Source organism: Poeciliopsis prolifica, unplaced genomic scaffold (genome assembly GCF_027474105.1).
Source record: "Poeciliopsis prolifica strain line A6 unplaced genomic scaffold, Auburn_PproV2 SCAFFOLD123, whole genome shotgun sequence".
NCBI classification, from domain to species: Eukaryota; Metazoa; Chordata; class Actinopteri; order Cyprinodontiformes; family Poeciliidae; genus Poeciliopsis; species Poeciliopsis prolifica.
Genome location: NW_026562498.1, coordinates 595,001 through 612,500, shown reverse-complemented (window position 1 = coordinate 612,500; position 17,500 = coordinate 595,001). Strand labels below are relative to the sequence as shown.

The 17,500-nt window shown below is 53.2% G+C and overlaps 3 protein-coding genes across 4 annotated transcripts in view; all 3 read left to right on the top strand.

Moving 5' to 3' along the window:
- Positions 1-936: 936 nt before the first annotated feature.
- LOC129355000 (calcium-binding mitochondrial carrier protein SCaMC-2-B-like) lies at positions 937-10,109 on the top strand. Its single transcript, XM_055024559.1, is given in 13 exon segments — positions 937-1,668; positions 4,560-4,686; positions 4,764-4,851; positions 5,696-5,731; positions 5,894-6,005; positions 6,122-6,280; positions 6,741-6,893; positions 6,966-7,073; positions 7,199-7,319; positions 7,322-7,365; positions 7,430-7,508; positions 7,511-7,579; positions 9,256-10,109. Coding segments are annotated over 13 exon segments (1,584 nt in total). The 5' UTR covers positions 937-1,365; the 3' UTR covers positions 9,441-10,109.
- A 292-nt stretch (positions 10,110-10,401) lies between these two features.
- On the top strand, positions 10,402-13,938 carry LOC129354999 (UDP-N-acetylhexosamine pyrophosphorylase-like protein 1). The gene is given in 10 exon segments (XM_055024558.1): positions 10,402-10,706; positions 11,268-11,472; positions 11,858-12,033; positions 12,102-12,113; positions 12,116-12,273; positions 12,802-12,995; positions 13,085-13,225; positions 13,291-13,476; positions 13,556-13,622; positions 13,709-13,938. Coding segments are annotated over 10 exon segments (1,518 nt in total). The 5' UTR covers positions 10,402-10,408; the 3' UTR covers positions 13,790-13,938.
- A 318-nt stretch (positions 13,939-14,256) lies between these two features.
- LOC129354990 (palmitoyltransferase ZDHHC12-B-like) overlaps positions 14,257-17,500 on the top strand; it is a 3,464-nt gene continuing 220 nt past the window's right edge. Inside the window, exons 1-5 of one of the 2 annotated variants that reach the window (XM_055024555.1) lie at positions 14,257-14,920; positions 14,999-15,138; positions 15,700-15,792; positions 16,274-16,440; positions 16,508-17,500. The exon at positions 16,508-17,500 is cut by the window's right edge and continues 220 nt beyond it. In XM_055024555.1, the coding sequence (XP_054880530.1) occupies positions 14,815-14,920; positions 14,999-15,138; positions 15,700-15,792; positions 16,274-16,440; positions 16,508-16,823 (822 nt within the window). In that variant the 5' untranslated portion in view covers positions 14,257-14,814 and the 3' untranslated portion in view covers positions 16,824-17,500. Of the gene's footprint in view, positions 15,139-15,699; positions 15,793-16,273; positions 16,441-16,507 lie in introns of both variants that reach the window. The other variant, XM_055024554.1, reaches the window with a different exon arrangement.

Here is a 17,500-nt window from a genome sequence, read left to right as displayed (position 1 = left end):
GTTCCTGCTTCTCACCAACCTGAACAAAACGATGCTCCAGGTTCTGCTTTAACCCGGTTCTGACCCGGTAGAGGTTCTGCATGCAGACTCATGTGTCCTGAGGAGGATCTTCATCACGTGGTTCCCTCATGGGCAGACCATGGTCATTTCATCTCTTCTTTTGTAAATTGTTGGACATTTATATTGACTGTTTTTATATGAAAACAATAAAACAAAGATTAACCGAATATTTCCTGACGAGGTCATCCTTTATGATCAACCAGGCAGATAGAACAAACTTCCTGAACATCAGCTGACATGCCGGGAAGTGAGAGGAAAATCCGTGAGGAATAAAAACTAGCGTTCATCACCAGACTGAACAGTTCAGGAACCATTCCACCCTGTCAGAGGTCCCTGAACGCCTCAGTCCACATGATTCAGACCTCAGATCCATTCTTACCGGTTCCGTTCAGCTTGTCCTTTATTCCCCACCAGTCCATTGATCCGGCTCAATATGCCAGCTCTTCGTCTTCCTTCGCTTTCTGCTGCTAATAATGTCATATAACGGTGGTTCAATGTTTGTATTTCTGTTTTATGATTATAGTCCAGTGTGAAACCAAACGAACCTCTGAAAACGCGTCCAGTTCTGGTCTCATAGATGTAAAAACTTAAACCTGCTAAAGGTAAGATACTGCTAGCATCACAGCTAGGTTTTAAATGAATTGTGTTTCTGTTTTCAGATTTACTAAGATAATCCACCAGAATTTTGTTTTACTGCATTTCTTCGTTTTTATTTTGGTGTTTCGGTTAAATGACAATAAAAGTAGATCCGTGTGGTGGCTGGAAAAACCGCTCAGTGAAGCCAAATGATCTGGATCCCAGTCTGGAGCTGGAATTCCCACAGTCAATGTGTATTTCTGAGGTAATCTCGCGGTAGACTGCGAGAGTATAGTAGAAGCCGGTTTGGCGCAGTCCGCGGACGCTCAAGTAGCGGTAGAATCATCCATTTTAATGGAAACCTTGCAGAACCTGATCCGGGTTCGGATGGTTCTGGGTTGATTTGGGACCCAGCGGACATTCTGCTCTGTCTGAACTGGGTAAACGGGTTTTCTCGGCCGCTGGAGGCGCTGACGGTCCGGACTGGAATCCCGTTAACGGACCGCTTTTATCGGGTTCGGTCCACCGTGGAACCGTTCTGAGAACCGGACCAGAACCGAACAGGATCTGCTTGGGAATTGTGGGAGGCAGATCCGGGTCAGAAGGACGGTTCGGTTCATACTGTGGAAGCTGAACTGGGATTGTTCTGGAGCGGATGGAGGGACACGTGACGTGGTGCTAGCGCGTCCATCGGTCCGGTTCGGTTCGGCCCGGTTCATCCGGAACTTCATGATCCAGCCGCAGGGGAGCCGCCTGGTCGCCGGGCTGTTCTGCCAGTGCCGGTCCGCGGAGACCCACGCGGGCGTGGACCCGGGCGGGGGGACCCCGGTCTCCCGGCCCGGTTCGGACTCCCGGCCCGGTTCGGACATCCCGGACCATGCGTGCGACGTGTGTGGCGGTCCGGAGCAGGAGCACCGGCTGAAGGTTCTGTTCGAGATCCTGGACGTGAACCGGGACGGAGGGATCTGCGTGAACGACCTGAGCATCGGGCTGAGGAGGCTGGGGGTCCACCGAACCGAGCCCGAACTGAGGGTAAGAGCCACCGAACCGAGCCCGAACTGAGGGTAAGAGCCACCGAACCGAGCCCGAACTGAGGCTCTTACTGAGGGTAAGAGCCACCGAACCGAGCCCGAACTGTGGGAAAGGATCCGGTCCAGTTGGAAGGGTCACCAGCCTGCCATGGTTCCGGCATTCAGGCTGTTTATCTGGGTTCGGTTCGGTTGATCCAAACTCGTCCAGAACCTTTTTTTAGCTTCAGTTCCGAACTTTAACAATGTCAAACTGGGCCACGCCCCCAGGCTCGGAACCACGGGACCCAGAAGGTTCTCCTCCAGAACCTCTCCTGGTGTTTGGATCCAGAACTGATCCAGACGGACAGATGAACTGGAACCAGAGGATTCGGGTCCTGGTTCCGAACCAAACATTCAGACCTCAAGTTCAGATCAGAACCCGGTTAACGGATCAGAACTCTGGGGATACTTTGTTTACATGTTGACCTGAAGGTCTGACCACAGCAGTTCCATTGGGTCTGGACTTTGACTAGGACGTTCTGTTGGCGATTCGCTGCTGGGTTTGGATCCTGGCCCAACTCCACTGACCCCTCAGTGACCCCTCTGTGACCCCTCAGTGACCCCAGGTCATGTGACCGACATCCTGCTGGTTAAACCAGTTCAAGAACTGAAAACCCAACCCGACCGGTTCTGAAACTCCAGAACATTCTGCAGAGGATTCGGGTACTGAGGTCAGAGGTTAGGAACCAGTAGCCCGGATCCAGTTGGCGATTGGCCCTCGAGGGTCACATGGTTCCGGTCCAGAACGCCTGGTTCTGGTCAGGCGGCTTCATGGGAACCTTTTCCTGGCCGCCTGTCAGACAGGAAGTTAGCATGTTGCTAGCTTCCTGCTGAGAGTGGAGCCGGTGCTACGGAAAGCCAGAGCTGCCACTAACCTCCACCGCCAAACGCTGGACTCCCGGCGACTCCACTGCAAAAACCACCAGGTTATATTTACTGGTTAGGGTTAGGGTAGGGTCATGGAGGGTCAAACGCTGGTTTTTACAGAGCTTCACAGCTTCCTGCCTCAAAATGGCGGCTTTACTTAGTTAAAGTGGCAGACATGCAGCGCGGTGTGAGGTTCTGGTTCTGGTTCTGGATGCTGACGGTTCTGTTGGCCTGAGTCCGAGCCACTGCAGCAGCAGGAGGAGGAAGAGGAGGATGACGAAGGGGAAACCCTCCCTCTGCTCCGTGCTGAGAGCCGGGCTGTGATTGGCTGAGCAGTGTGTGCGATCGCGATTGGCCGGCTGGGCTGCGGCGATGCTGCAGCGTTCTAGAGGATGACGCTGCAGCAGGCCGTCCTACAGCACCAGATGTTCCTGAACGCATCGCGGGACGCTGCGTCTCTCGTCCTGCAGCAGGAAATGATGTGGTTCTGATCTGACCCGGCCCGCTCCAGGATGCTGCAGGAGCTCCTGGCTCTGCTGAGCCGCGCCGAGGCGGCCGGTTCCGACCCGGCCAGTTCTGATCCGGCCCGGTCCACGGGACGCTGCGAGACGCTGCAGGTGGTCCTCCAGAGAAGTCCCGTCCCCTCTGGCCAGGACGCCGCTCCCAGTGCTCCCAGCAGAACCAGCAGGTTGGTCCTGACAGCGGAGCCTCCGGACCTGCAGCAGGTACAGCATCGCTCGGTCCGGTCCAGTTTCCCTTCTGAGTTCAGGCTCTGAACAGAAAATCTAGTGGAAGGAAAACAGGCAGAATTGAGGGTATTGTGTATTATCAGAGATGCGAGCCGGGTCCAGATGGGTCAGAACCAGCCGGGAAACTGCAGCTCCATCAGGATCACAGGTTCTGGGTCAGTGTGACCCGGTCGTGACTGGGAGTTCTGGGAAAACTGAAGCGGTTCTGATCCGGTGGCTCTGAGGGCTGCTGGTTGTTCAGTCTGATGAACATTAATGTTGAATGTTAAAGTTCCTTTCAGGTCCGATTTGGTTCTGGTCAGAGCTCAGTCCGGCTCCGTTTCCCTCTAATGGATCCAGATGACTGATGAGCTCGGGGCGAAGGTGGGGAGGAACCCATGTTGGACGGGTTCAACCATGTTTGGCCCCCGGCTCCATGTTTGGCCCCCGGCTCCATGTTTGGCCCCCGGCTCCATGTTTGGCCCTCGGCCCTCATGTTTGGCCCCCGGCCCTCATGTTTGGCCCCTGGCTCCATGTTTGCCCCCGGCCCTCATGTTTGGCCCCCGGCTCCATGTTTGGCCCCCGGCCCTCATGTTTGGCCCCCGGCTCCATGTTTGGCCCCCGGCCCTCATGTTTGGCCCCTGGCTCCATGTTTGGCCCCCGGCCCTCATGTTTGGCCCCCGGCCCTCATGTTTGGCCCCCGGCCCTCATGTTTGGCCCCCGGCTCCATGTTTGGCCCCCGGCCCTCATGTTTGGCCCCCGGCTCCATGTTTGGCCCCCGGCCCTCATGTTTGGCCCCTGGCTCCATGTTTGGCCCCCGGCCCTCATGTTTGGCCCCCGGCCCTCATGTTTGGCCCCCGGCCCTCATGTTTGGCCCCAGCCCTCATGTTTGGCCCCCGGCCCTCATGTTTGGCCCCCGGCTCCATGTTTGGCCCCCGGCCCTCATGTTTGGCCCCCGGCCCTCATGTTTGGCCCCCGGCCCTCATGTTTGGCCCCAGCCCTCATGTTTGGCCCCCGGCCCTCATGTTTGGCCTTCGGCTCCATGTTTGGCCCCCGGCTCCATGTTTGGCCCCCGGCTCCATGTTTGGCCCCCGGCTCCATGTTTGGCCCTCGGCCCGCATGTTTGGCCCTGGCCCTCATGTTTGGCCCCCGGCTCCATGTTTGGCCCCTGGCCCTCATGTTTGGCCCCCGGCTCCATGTTTGGCCCCCGGCTCCATGTTTGGCCCCCGGCCCTCATGTTTGGCCCCTCTCTCTGCAGCGCATGGTGTCGGCCGGCGATAAGGATCTGGACGGCCAGCTGGACTTCCAGGAGTTCGTTCAGTACCTCCGGGATCATGAGAAGAAGCTGCGGCTCGTCTTCAAGAGTCTGGACAGGAAGAACGACGGTGAGACGGGTCGACCGGACCGGAACCGGGTCGCGGATCGAAACGCCGCGGTGACCTTTGGCCTCTGTGTGTTTCAGGCCGGATCGATTCGCAGGAGATCATGCAGTCGCTGCGGGATCTGGGGATCCACCTGACGGAGGAGCAGGCCGAGGAGATCCTGAGGAGGTGAGAGGAACCGGGTCCAACCGGGTCAATGCCGGTTCTGATAGTTACAGTAACTGATAACAAAATGAGTCAAAGCAGTGGTTCACTTGGGCCAAAGATGGAGTTTCTGGGCTGCAACACACAATCTCATGTAATCTCATGTAATCTCATGTAATCTCATGTAATCTCATGTAATCTCATGTAATCTCAGATAGTCTCAGATAGTCTCAGGGTGTTTTTATTCTCAGATCTGAGTTTGTTCCAGTTGGTCCAGTTCACCTCACAGCAGCTTCACTGCAGACCGACCAATCAGGTTGCTGATAGCAGCGCTGGCCCCGCCCCCCAGTTTAGAGGAACTGAGCAATTATATGAATTATAATTATATAAAATTCAACCAAATTATTTTTATTTTTTTAGCTTTAGCTTTATTCATTTAATTATTGTCACATGGATCACTGACGACTAATATTATTATTATTATTATTATTGTTATTATTATTATTATTATTGTTATTATTATTGTTATTATTATTATTGTTATTATTATTATTGTTATTATTATTATTATTATTATTATTGGTCTGTGGCTCCCAGTTTTATTCCTGTTTTATTGTGTGGATAAAAATAACTTAATGTTTATGAAATATCCATGTTTTAATGCTTAATGCAGGTTTGAGGTCATTTCCACCGTTATGCTGATGATGATCTGGTGGTTTTATGGATTTAAAATATCTGAGTGTCATCAGCAAAACGGAGTCATAAGCATCGGTCCAAACACAGAGCCCTGTGGTACCGGTCTGTGTTTCTGTGGGTCTGTGGATCTGTGGTTCTGTCTAACCGGTCTGTGGTTCTGTGTCTGTCCCAGAATAAGGGCGGGGTTCATCTGGACCCCAGTCCTGCAGTAAGTATCGCCTCCAGCTGCTTCTTGTTTTGTTTTTGCTTGTTCTGCAGCTTCTCTGTTTCAGTTCCAGCATGGCGCTCCGATCCGATCCGATCCGATCCGGCCGTGCATGTCAGAACCTTCCTGACCCGGTTCTGTACTGACCTGTCCTTCCTCCTGCAGCATGGATAGAAACGGCACCATGACCATCGACTGGGACGAGTGGAGAGACTACCACCTGCTGCACCCGGCCGACAACATCCCCGAGATCATCCTGCACTGGAAGCACTCCACGGTAACGCCGTGGTAACGCCACGGTAACGCCACGGTAACGCCGCGGTAACGCCACGGTAACGCCGCGGTAACTTCCTGTTGGCTGTTGCTAAGTTACCAGCAGGCCTCCCTCCACAGATCCTGGATGTTGGCGAGAGCATCATCGTCCCGGACGAGTTCACCGCGGAGGAGAAGAAGAGCGGCATGTGGTGGCGCCACCTGGTGGCCGGAGGAGGCGCCGGCGCCGTGTCCCGGACCTGCACGGCGCCGCTGGACCGACTGAAGGTTCTGATGCAGGTACAATGCCGTCGCAGCCTGAACCGCAGGGATCAAACTCACTCTGATTCAAGGTCATGAATGTTCTTAAAGGGCCGGTATCATAAAACGTTTCAATGTCTGTCCCTCATCAGAAACAAACCGGGAGTTTTATTGATGTTCGAGAAATCCTTTAATCTCCATGGACCTAGCCCCGCCTCCAGACACAGCTCATCCCCTCGGCTCCTTCAGACTAGCCAGCAGCAATTAGCAAACAGCTGCAGGAACCGCTGAGTGTTAGGGTTAAAGGGTTAATCGAGAAGCCATGTTGGATGACTTCCTGGAGGCGGAGCTTCAAAAACACCAGCAGTTTTAAAGAGGCAGAGACCCAACTTCAGGGCATTAAATCTGGAAGTCAGATTTCTTTATTTGTTGGATACAAGTAGCATTTTTATGACTGACCATAATTACTGATGGTGAATAAAACGCCCGGCTCCCTCAGGTCCACGCCTCCAAAACCAACAGCATGCGCATCGGCAGCGGCTTCCTGCAGATGATCCGCGAGGGCGGCGTCCGCTCGCTGTGGAGAGGAAACGGCATCAACGTGATCAAAATCGGTCCGGAGTCCGCCATCAAGTTCATGGCCTACGAGCAGGTGAGACCCGGGCCAGAACCAGGCCAGAACCGGGTCGTTCCTGCTGACTGAATCTGATCTGCCGTCTCTCAGATTAAACGGCTCATCGGCAGCAACCAGGAGACCCTGGGAATCTCGGAGAGGTTCGTGTCGGGATCTCTGGCTGGGGCGATCGCCCAGAGCAGCATCTACCCCATGGAGGTGAGGGGCGTCCTGCCGGGGCGGCTGCTGCTGTCGCCTTCCACTGTGACGTTTCCACAGTCTCGGTTCTCTACGCTGCATCCCCCTTGCAGAGTGAAATGTCTGATTGGTGCCTGTCCCCTCAGGTTCTGAAGACCCGGTTGGCGCTGAGGAAGACGGGTCAGTACTCTGGGATCCTGGACTGCGCCAAACACATCCTGCAGAAGGAGGGCGTGGCGGCGTTCTACAAGGGCTACGTCCCCAACATGCTGGCATCATCCCGTACGCCGGCATCGACCTGGCCGTCTACGAGGTGAGTGGACCGGTACCGCGCGTCCGGCCCGCGGTACCGGTCTGACCCGTTTCTCTCTCCTCAGACCCTGAAGAACTCCTGGCTGCAGCGCTTCGCCACGGACAGCGCCGACCCGGGAGTCTTTGTGCTGCTGGCCTGTGGCACACCTCCAGCACCTGCGGGCAGCTGGCCAGTTACCCGCTGGCGCTGGTCCGGACCCGGATGCAGGCGCAAGGTCCGACTCATCAGAACCGCTCCTGTCATTTAGAACTCCAACCTGTTTCTTAGCTGTTGCTCCTGTAAGAACCAAACGGGCCCGATTGGACCATCAGAACCAGCAGTCACAGGAAGTGGTTTGTTGTTGATCTCTAGAGGTCGTCAACACGGGGTCAAGGTCATTTAGAGGTCAAGAGATTTGTGATGGTCTATTGGTTTCAGGTCTGATTCAGTGATAAATGAAGCCTTTAATATTAGACATCTTGGCTTTCCCCATCTTAGACCCAACAGGACCAGAACCAGGACTGGACCGGGCCAGAAGCAGATCTGCAGCTTTAAATCTGACTGAATGTCTTCTGACGGAAACTATCTGAACAAATTGAACATTTCTTTAATTAGAAACAGAAAATAATCCCATTAAACATCAAATATTGTAACTGAAGCGAGTAGAAAATAATTTAAACGTAAGATGTTCTGGTTCTGGACTGGCTGGGTCCAATGTGTGATTCTATAACATCTTTGATTCTAACCCCAGAAAAGAGAAGTTTCCTCTGCTGAGCCGACCCGGTTCACCGACCCGGTTCATGTCTGTGGTTCTGACTGAGCAAATTAGACAAAGTAAAAGACAGGAAACAGCTTCTGTGTGATGCGTTTGCTGCCCTCTGTGATTTGTTCACTGCCCTCTGTGATGCGTTTGCTGCCCTCTGTGATGTGTTCGCTGCCCTCTGTGTGATGCGTTTGCTGCCCTCTGTGATTTGTTCACTGCCCTCTGTGATGTGTTCGCTGCCCTCTGTGATGCGTTTGCTGCCCTCTGTGATGTGTTCACTGCCCTCTGTGATGTGTTCGCTGCCCTCTGTGATGCGTTTGCTGCCCTCTGTGATGTGTTCGCTGCCCTCTGTGTGATGCGTTTGCTGCCCTCTTTGTGATGCGTTCGCTGCCCCTCTGTGATGTGTTCACTGCCCTCTGTGTGATGCGTTTGCTGCCCTCTTTGTGATGTGTTCGCTGCCCTCTGTGATGCGTTTGCTGCCCTCTGTGATGTGTTCACTGCCCTCTGTGATGCGTTTGCTGCCCTCTGTGATGCGTTCGCTGCCCTCTGTGATGCGTTTGCTGCCCTCTGTGATGTGTTCACTGCCCTCTTTGTGATGCGTTTGCTGCCCTCTGTGATGTGTTCGCTGCCCTCTTTGTGATGCGTTCGCTGCCCCTCTGTGATGTGTTCGCTGCCCCTCTGTGATGTGTTCGCTGCCCCTCTGTGATGCGTTCGCTGCCCTCTGTGATGCGTTCGCTGCCCTCTGTGATGTGTTCGCTGCCCTCTGTGATGTGTTCGCTGCCCTCTGTGTGATGCGTTCGCTGCCCTCTGTGATGCGTTCACTGCCCTCTGTGATGTGTTCACTGCCCTCTGTGTGATGTGTTCACTGCCCTCTGTGATGCGTTTGCTGCCCTCTGTGATGTGTTCACTGCCCTCTTTGTGATGCGTTCGCTGCCCTCTTTGTGATGCGTTTGCTGCCCTCTGTGATGCGTTTGCTGCCCTCTGTGATGCGTTCGCTGCCCCTCTGTGATGTGTTCACTGCCCTCTGTGATGTGTTCACTGCCCTCTTTGTGATGCGTTCGCTGCCCCTCTGTGATGTGTTCGCTGCCCCTCTGTGATGTGTTCGCTGCCCTCTGTGTGATGCGTTCGCTGCCCCTCTGTCTCCCCAGCCTCGCTGCAGGCCGGCCCCCAGCTCTCCATGTCGGCGCTGTTCCGGCTCATCGTCCGGACGGAGGGCGCGCTCGGCCTCTATCGGGGCCTCGCCCCCAACTTCATGAAGGTCGTCCCGTCCGTCAGCATCAGCTACGTCGTCTACGAACACCTCAAGAGGTCGCTGGGGGTCCAGTCCAGGTGAACCGGATCGGATCGGACCGATCACCCGGTTTTCTGTGGTTCTGGATCATTGTGAACCGGTCCTGGTTCTGATGGACTGTCTCAGCTACTCTGGGTCTGAGGTTCTAGATCAGAACCAGAACCGCCCGGTACCATATGAGCGGGATGGATTCCCTCCAGAACTTGACCCTGATCAGAACCAGAGGGTCGGGTTGGGTCGGCAGAACCTCAGCGGCGCCACGAGGATACTTTGACTCCGTCACCATGGCAACCATTCTGTCATTTCCGGTCACATGATCACAGCATGAGGCGTTCAAGTTCCATGGGAAAAACTGAGAAACTGTCCTGATCATAGAAACCAGAAACACTCAACTCACAGATCCGATTCCCTACCGGACCGGACCGGCCGGATCCGAACAGACCGGGCCGAACCGAACCGGCCGGATCCGAACGGGCCAGGCCGAACCGGCCGGATCCGAACGGGCCGGGCCGAACCGAACCGGCCGGATCCCCATCTGGTTTCTTTTATTTATTTCAGTATTTATTGGTTTGGCTGATCATGATGACACTGATTGTTTGGACCGAACCAGAAGGTTCTGCTGAAAACTGAAACTCTGAATGTTTTCATTATCTGACCCACCAGAACCATCTGACCCACCAGAACCATCAGAATAAAGGCTGGAATGTTGCACTCTGTGTGTTATAGATCTATATCTGACTGACGGATAATAAATCTGAAGTTTTTAAATAATATTTTAGTTTCTGCTGAGGATCCGGTTTTGGTTCATAGTCGGATGGATTTCATCCTGGTTCCGATTGGTTCCGGTTTAAGGTACACATGAATAGAGGGTCTCTGTGACGTCATGAGGATCAAGCTGCTCTGCGGTTTCCGGTTCTGGAATCATGTCTGCCTTCAGTCACGAGCCGCTCAGCCGCCAGGCGTCACTTCCTGACTGCGCTGCGGAACCAGAACCAGAAACCGCTCCAGACATGCCGTCCCTGCAGCAGATCCGAACCGCTCTGGAAGGCTCGGGCCAGGCCCACGTCCTGCGGTTCTGGCCGGAGCTCGGTTCGGAGCAGCAGGAGGTGTTCCTGCGGGAGCTGGCCCAGCTGGACCTGCCGCGGCTGGAGGAGCACTGCCGCGCGGCCGCACAGGCGGCGGCCGCCGCACAGGCGGCCTGCGCACCGGACCGGGACCTGGAGCCGAACCTGGAGCCGGTTCCCCCGGAGAGTATGGGCAGCGTGAGGAGGAGCGACCCGGACTGTCTGTCCGGATGGGAGCGTGAAGGTACCAGAACCACAGCGAGGTTACAGCCGCTGGGGCTTTAACTCCGTGTTTTCTCGCGATAGTTCAGAGAATCTCTGCAGACTGTTTAGTTATGGTTAGTGAGTGCGCATGCGCACTAATGATTAACTGCTAACTCCATCTTTGGACCAGGTTTCATCTCAGAACCTGTAAAAACACAAACTGCATCATCCAATCACGCTTCAGAAAGTAGTGTGACGTCAGCATGTAGTGTTGCATATTGTGCGGTAGAGGGAGCACTTCAGCTTGGTGCCTGGAGAAATGTCAGCAATATTCAGGTAGAAAGATGGCTGATCGGAAGGTTGCTGGTTCAATTCCCAGCATGTTCAGTTTTACAGTATTCAGAATAAAAAAGTCTGTTTTCTGCTAGTTTGATCAGAAACATTCTGGAAACCGAACTGTTGGGCTTATAAAGCCCTGAGGCATCACCACATATTCAACATATGGACATCAGAAATGGTTAAAAAGTTGGAAAAAATTCCTGCTACAGCTGAAAATGTCGATACAATGAATGTAACTGTTGAAAGTTTCCTTTCTGATCAGGATTCCTGCAGATCTCCAGGAGCCGCGTCGCGGTTCTGCTCCTGGCCGGAGGTCAGGGCACACGGCTCGGGGTCAGCTACCCCAAAGGGATGTTCGACGTCGGGCTGCCGAGCGGGAAGACGCTGTACCAGATCCAAGCCGAGCGGATCCTGAAGATCCAGGAGCTGGCGGAGAGCCGACTGGGGTCCAAATGCACCGTTCCCTGGTGAGAGCAGAACCGCCGGGACGCTTTGGGCCAACAGGGAGGAGAACTTCACCCCACTGGGAGGAGGAAGCATCTGAAACCTTCAACTTTACGCTACAGACAGAAAAATGAATAAATATACCGCAATATAAAAACTCAGAAAATTTGAGCTCATCTAAGAAATTTTCTAAACTAAAATAAAAAACTAGATGAGATTTTTGAGATCCAAAAGAAAACTCAGAAATTACTTTGAAATCTTCTGAGCTCATAAAGTCAATTTTTTTAACTTTGAGTTAGAAAAGTTTCACATTTTAGGCCTAAAAACCTAAAAACATTTCAGAAACCCCAACCAGCAGCGTGCAGATTGATTGTGGAATATGAGGCCGTCTCCTCCTCACCTGTGCAGGTACATCATGACCAGTGAGTTCACCCTGGAGCCCACAAAGACCTTCTTCCAGGACAACGCTCACTTCGGCCTGCAGCCCTCCAACATCCTCATGTTCGAGCAGCGCATGATCCCAGCCGTGACCTTTGACGGGAAGGTCATCCTGGAGGGCAAAGGGAAGGTTGCCATGGCGCCAGGTGGGTTTGGTCAGCAAACGCAGCAGATCCATGACGACCCTCGGTGACCTGTGTGACCTCTGTGTCAGACGGTAACGGCGGCTGTACCAGGCGCTGGAGGACAACGGCGTCCTGGAGGACATGGAGCGCAGAGGAGTGGAGTTCGTCCACGTCTACTGCGTGGACAACATCCTGGTCAAGATGGCCGACCCGCTGTTCGTTGGCTTCTGTGTGGCCAAAGGAGCCGACTGCGGCGCCAAGGTTCGGATGTTTCCTTTGGTTGGCTGACGCTCCGAAGGTTCAGGTCACATCCAGAACACCGATTACCGCAACAAGTTTAAAACTATAATCTGTCCAATTTTAATGGATTAGAAAAATGGAATTGATTGGATCCCAAAACATCTTTAGGGTCAAAGTTCGTTCCTGCAGTTTATCAGTTTAATTTCCAAGTTTTAATTTGGATGAATCACCTGGAAACAAATCTGAGCCAGAGGAGGATTCAGCTATTGAGTTGACCTTTGACCTGCAGCTGCCTCCTCAAGTAGCAGATCATTCTTAGCTTAGCGCTTTTGTAACTTGCAGCTGCAGATTTGACCCAGTTGGGGGCGATATACTTTGTAACAATCAGTTCAGTTATTCATGCAGCTCAGACTCACCACAGGAGTCTGAGAGCAGAAAACGGTTCATCAGCGCGCCGCGCAAACCAACATGGCTGAATTTAGCACAACAGCATTAGCTTGTTAGCTGCTGCTCGCTCCGAGTGCCGACCGCTCCGCCTTGCTCCACCAGGTGGTGGCGAAGGCCCACCCAGCCGAGCCGGTGGGCGTGGTTTGCAGGGTGGGCGGCGTCCCTCAGGTGGTGGAGTACAGCGAGATCCGACCCGAAACGGCCCGGCTCCGAGGATCAGATGGAGAACTGGTCTACAGCGCCGGAAACATCTGCAACCACTTCTTCACCAGGAGCTTCCTGCAGGACGTGGTCGAGTGAGAAACCCGCCGGGACGGATTACCGTCACGTTAACCTGGCATGTCTGCTGACCTCTGCTGACCTCTGCTGACCTTGGCTCTTGCAGGACCTTTAAGGACCAGCTGAAGCCTCACGTGGCTCTGAAGAAAGTCCCGTTCGTGGACTCCTGTGGGAATCAGGTGAAACCGACCGAACCCAACGGGATCAAGATGGAGAAGTTTGTTTTTGACGTGTTTCCGTTTTCCAGGTACAAATAATCCGGCGTGTTTCCAGACTGCTGGTAATCTGGATTACCAGCTGGTTTCTCTGCAGGAACTTCGTGGTTCTGGAGGTCCAGAGGGAGGACGAGTTCTCCCCTCTGAAGAACGCAGACGGAGCGCCAGCCGACACGCCCACCACGGCCAGAAACGCCCTGCTGGCCCAGCACTGCCGCTGGGCAGCGGCCGCTGGCGCCGCCCTGCTGGATGAACAGGGGATCGGCACGCCCATGCCGCCCAGGTCAGAGGTCGCTGACCCTATGCTCACATGAAGGTTCAGTTTGTGGGTTTAGTAGATGTTGGATTCTTGTCGTCCACAGTTCGTCCCCAGAGAATCGTCCGGCGCTGAAATGTGAGATATCTCCTCTGGTGTCGTATTTTGGAGAGGTGAGGAGCAGAACCACGTCGCGTTCTGGTTCTGAACGCGGTTCTGGTTATTAATAACTAATAATCAGAACTCCTCATGCTCCCAGGGCCTGGAGCTGCTGAAGGGGAAAACCATCAGAACGCCGTTCATCCTGGATGGAGCAGCAGCTGCAGAGCTGCAAGCCTGATCGGATCAGAACCACAGACACACCGGGCCTGGAGAACCAGTCAACCAATCAGGGATCAACTGAAGACTTTATACAAACTGTTTTTATACCAACAAATAAAAAGATGATTCAAACTGTTTAATTTTATTAAACTGACTCAGAAACCCAAACGTGGAGTTCAAGTCAAAGCACTTTAAAGCACGGTGGTGCAGGTATGATGATGTGGGGATGTTTCTCATATTCTGAAGCGTTTATTGCAAACCAGGGATGCTGCTGCAATGAGCCGAACACACCAGGAGCGGACAGCACCTCGGGTCCAAACAAGATTACAAGAAATTAATAAGCAAATTAAACAGAAAAACAACAAACACGGTTAAAATCTACGGAGCCCCCAAAGGGACATGGGGAGTTTGTTTTTGTTTTGCAAAGAAAAATAAATTCCCCATGTCCCTTTGGGGGCTCCGTAAAAATCTGAATCAGACAATGCATTAACGGATTGGTTAATCAATTCAAAATCCATTTCTGTAAAAGATATAATGGTGTAAACTGAAAAAAGCATAAAACTAAAATCATTTGAAAGCAAAAATGGCAAACCACCGAATAAACTTCAACACATTAAAACAAAATTTGTAAAACTTAACTAATTTACAGTAAAATTCAAAATAATGAACTGAAATAGTACAAAAAGGGAAAATTGTAAAGAAAACGAAAATTAAATAAAGTGAACTATAGGGTCTGATCCCCTGAGCAAGATGGCGGCTTCGGCTGCAGTTGTCTCAGGCTCCTGCTCTGTCACGTGTCAACTGTCGACCAATCAGAGCTGTGTGCGTTCAGGACGACAACAACCCGCTGAGCGGCGGAATGCTAGCGGACCGCTGGTCCGAAACACGGATTCAGACGCGGGTTTCGACTGATTTCTGTTCGGGGTTAGTTCATTTAACCCGACCCGGTCCAGTAGAACTGTTCTGGGGTTCTGACTGAGTTCCGCCCGGGTCCTTCCCGAGCTGTTCGCATCCCGCAGCGCCTGTTAGCATGCCGGTTCTGGAATGCTAGCGATGTTCAAGAATGTGTTCGGTTCGGGATTCCTGGTGAGGACGGCCCACGTGGTTCTGACCTGGATCATCACGCTCATCCTCTTCCTGTATGACACAGGTGAGTCCGTCCGTGGTTTTCCAGGTTTTCCAGGAGTTCCAGGTTTTCCAGGTCAGGACTCTCTTGTTTCCCCGGCAGAGCTGAGGAAGCAGGAGGAAACGGGCCAGCTGCTGCAGCCGGTTCTGTTCGTCCTGCTGGTTCTGGTGTCGGTTCTGCTGTACTTCGCGGTGTCGCTCATGGATCCGGGATTCATTCTGACTGAGGACAGCGACCTGCAGGTGAGCCGGAAGTGGTCTGGGTCGGAACCACGCAGGTCTGGGAGCCTTTCTGCTGAAAGTGGTGAACCCAGTTGAACTTTAACCTCGGGTTATTTCCGGGACATTCGGGCTCGAGACATTCGAGCGTCTCCAGACTTTGGGGATGTTCTGGATCGAACCGATCCAACAGAACCAGCGGTTCTGTCACAGCAGTTACATGATACAAACCAGAGCTGGACGATCCAGACTGAGAAAATATGTTGAGAAATATTTTATAACATTTATGAACTGACAAACATTCCATTCTAATCAGGCTTCTGTCAGGACACCTCTGATATTTATTGATGCTCTCATGGAACAAATAATGGAGAAACAGCAAAACCTGAAAATACTGTAAGTTTAGTTTTTAATTTAACATCATTAATTTACATTTATTGAGACGACGATACATTTATATTTATTTATTATAAATAATTTATAGTGTCTGTTAATAAACTGCAGGTCATAAAGTCTCCTCTGGTTGTGTCTGTGTGTTGGAGTGCGGTGGTGGCGGTGTCATGATGTGGGCTCTGTGTGTTCCAGTTCACTCTGGGAGGAACGGAGGAGCAGCAGGATATGATCCCGTCCAGCACCAAGTGGCTGCGTCAGCGCCGCTGCGGCCGCTGCCTGCTGCAGGTACCGACAAACATCCCAACCAGGAAAACCTTCAGCTGTCCTCTGAGGTTCAGACCAACTGGATCTGATCTGAACCAGAATCAGTTCAGTCCAGATTCAGTTCTCTGTTCAGTTTATTATTCACACTGGTTGAAAGGAAACAGCAGATCGGTGACCAGCAGGGGGCGACAGCGGAGAGGAAAAGCTCCCTTTAACAGGAAGAAAGCTCCAGCAGAACCAGAACCAGCATCAGTACCACCTGCATTCATTTACTGACCAGAAGCTGTATCAGTTTTAACTTCTATTTAAAATAATAAAGTGATGCAAAGCAGCTGAAACTGAGAAAAACATTATTGAAATAAAAAACTTCAGGAGTTTCATTTTACAGATTCAGTAAAAGAAACTTAAACATATTTTAGATGTTGATGAAGTTATGATGGGTCCAAAGAATGAAACTTGGAGGATGATGATGATGATGATGGTGTTTGTGTGTCTGGAGCAGCAGCCAATGAGGTCCAAGCATTGCCAGACGTGTCAGCACTGCGTGCGGCGCTACGACCATCACTGCCCGTGGATCGAGAACTGCGTCGGCGAGCGGAACCACCGCTGGTTCATCCTCTACTTGGCGCTGCAGCTGCTGGTGCTGCTGTGGGGGCTCCGCGTCGCCTGGTGAGTACGCGCTCCCCCGCCCCGCCCCGGGTCGGAGGTCGGGGAGCTGACGGCCGTGTCTCCTCAGGACGGGCCTGGGCCACGCCCCCTCCTGGTCGCCGTGGCTGCGCTCCAACGGCGTGCTGCTGGCGGTGTGCGGGCTGCTGGCGCCGCTGGCGCTGGTGGTGCTGCTGCTGCTCGGGTCGCACCTCTACCTGGTGTCCATGAACGCCACCACCTGGGAGTTCATGTCGCGCCACCGCATCTCCTACCTCAAACACTGCGGCGCCGACCAGAACCCGTTCGACCGCGGCGCCGCCCGCAACCTGTGGGGCTTCTTCTGCCAGTGGGGCAGCGTGGTGTGGGAGCAGGCCTACTTCAGGGAGGGCAGCGACCCGGTTTAGGTTCCGCTCACGGGGTCGGATCACCGGCGCCGGTTCTGCCAGCCCGTCGGTCTGGACCGACCCGGATCACGTTCTGGGAAATCAGGACTGAAGTTTTTTAAGGTCCGAATGTTGGACCAGATGAAGACTCTGATTCTGACGACGGATGGTTCCGACCCGTCTGAGCGGAACAAACGGACTGCAGAGTTCTGATCTTCCTCTGACCAGAACTTCTGCCTTGACCTTTCACCTTCATCCATCATGGGCTGTAGAAGAGTTCAGGTTCTGATGGTTCTGTTTACATGTCGGTCTGGGTCGGGTTCCGGGCCGCCCGGTTCCTGCTCTTCCTCTCCTTGGACCGCCGTCTTCAGTCTGGTTGCCGTGGTTCCCGACCCACATGGAAGGTCAAAGTTCAGATCCGGGGCCCGTCCAGCCTGTGGAGCCGTCCGCCATGCAGATGGTTGGTTTGGGCTCAGCTTGTTCTGGGGACCAGAGGGACTGGTTCTGATGGTTCTGGTGGTTCCGGTGGTTCTGGTGGTTCCGGTACCAGTGGACAGGAGCTGATTAGACCAATAAACACCGAAACAGGAAGTGAGCCGGAGCTCAAACCTGTGACTTCCTGTCAGAACTGGACTCAGTCTGAGGGTTTCTGGGAACATCAAAGTTTTTATCCGGGTCGTTTGTTTGTCTTGATCCCA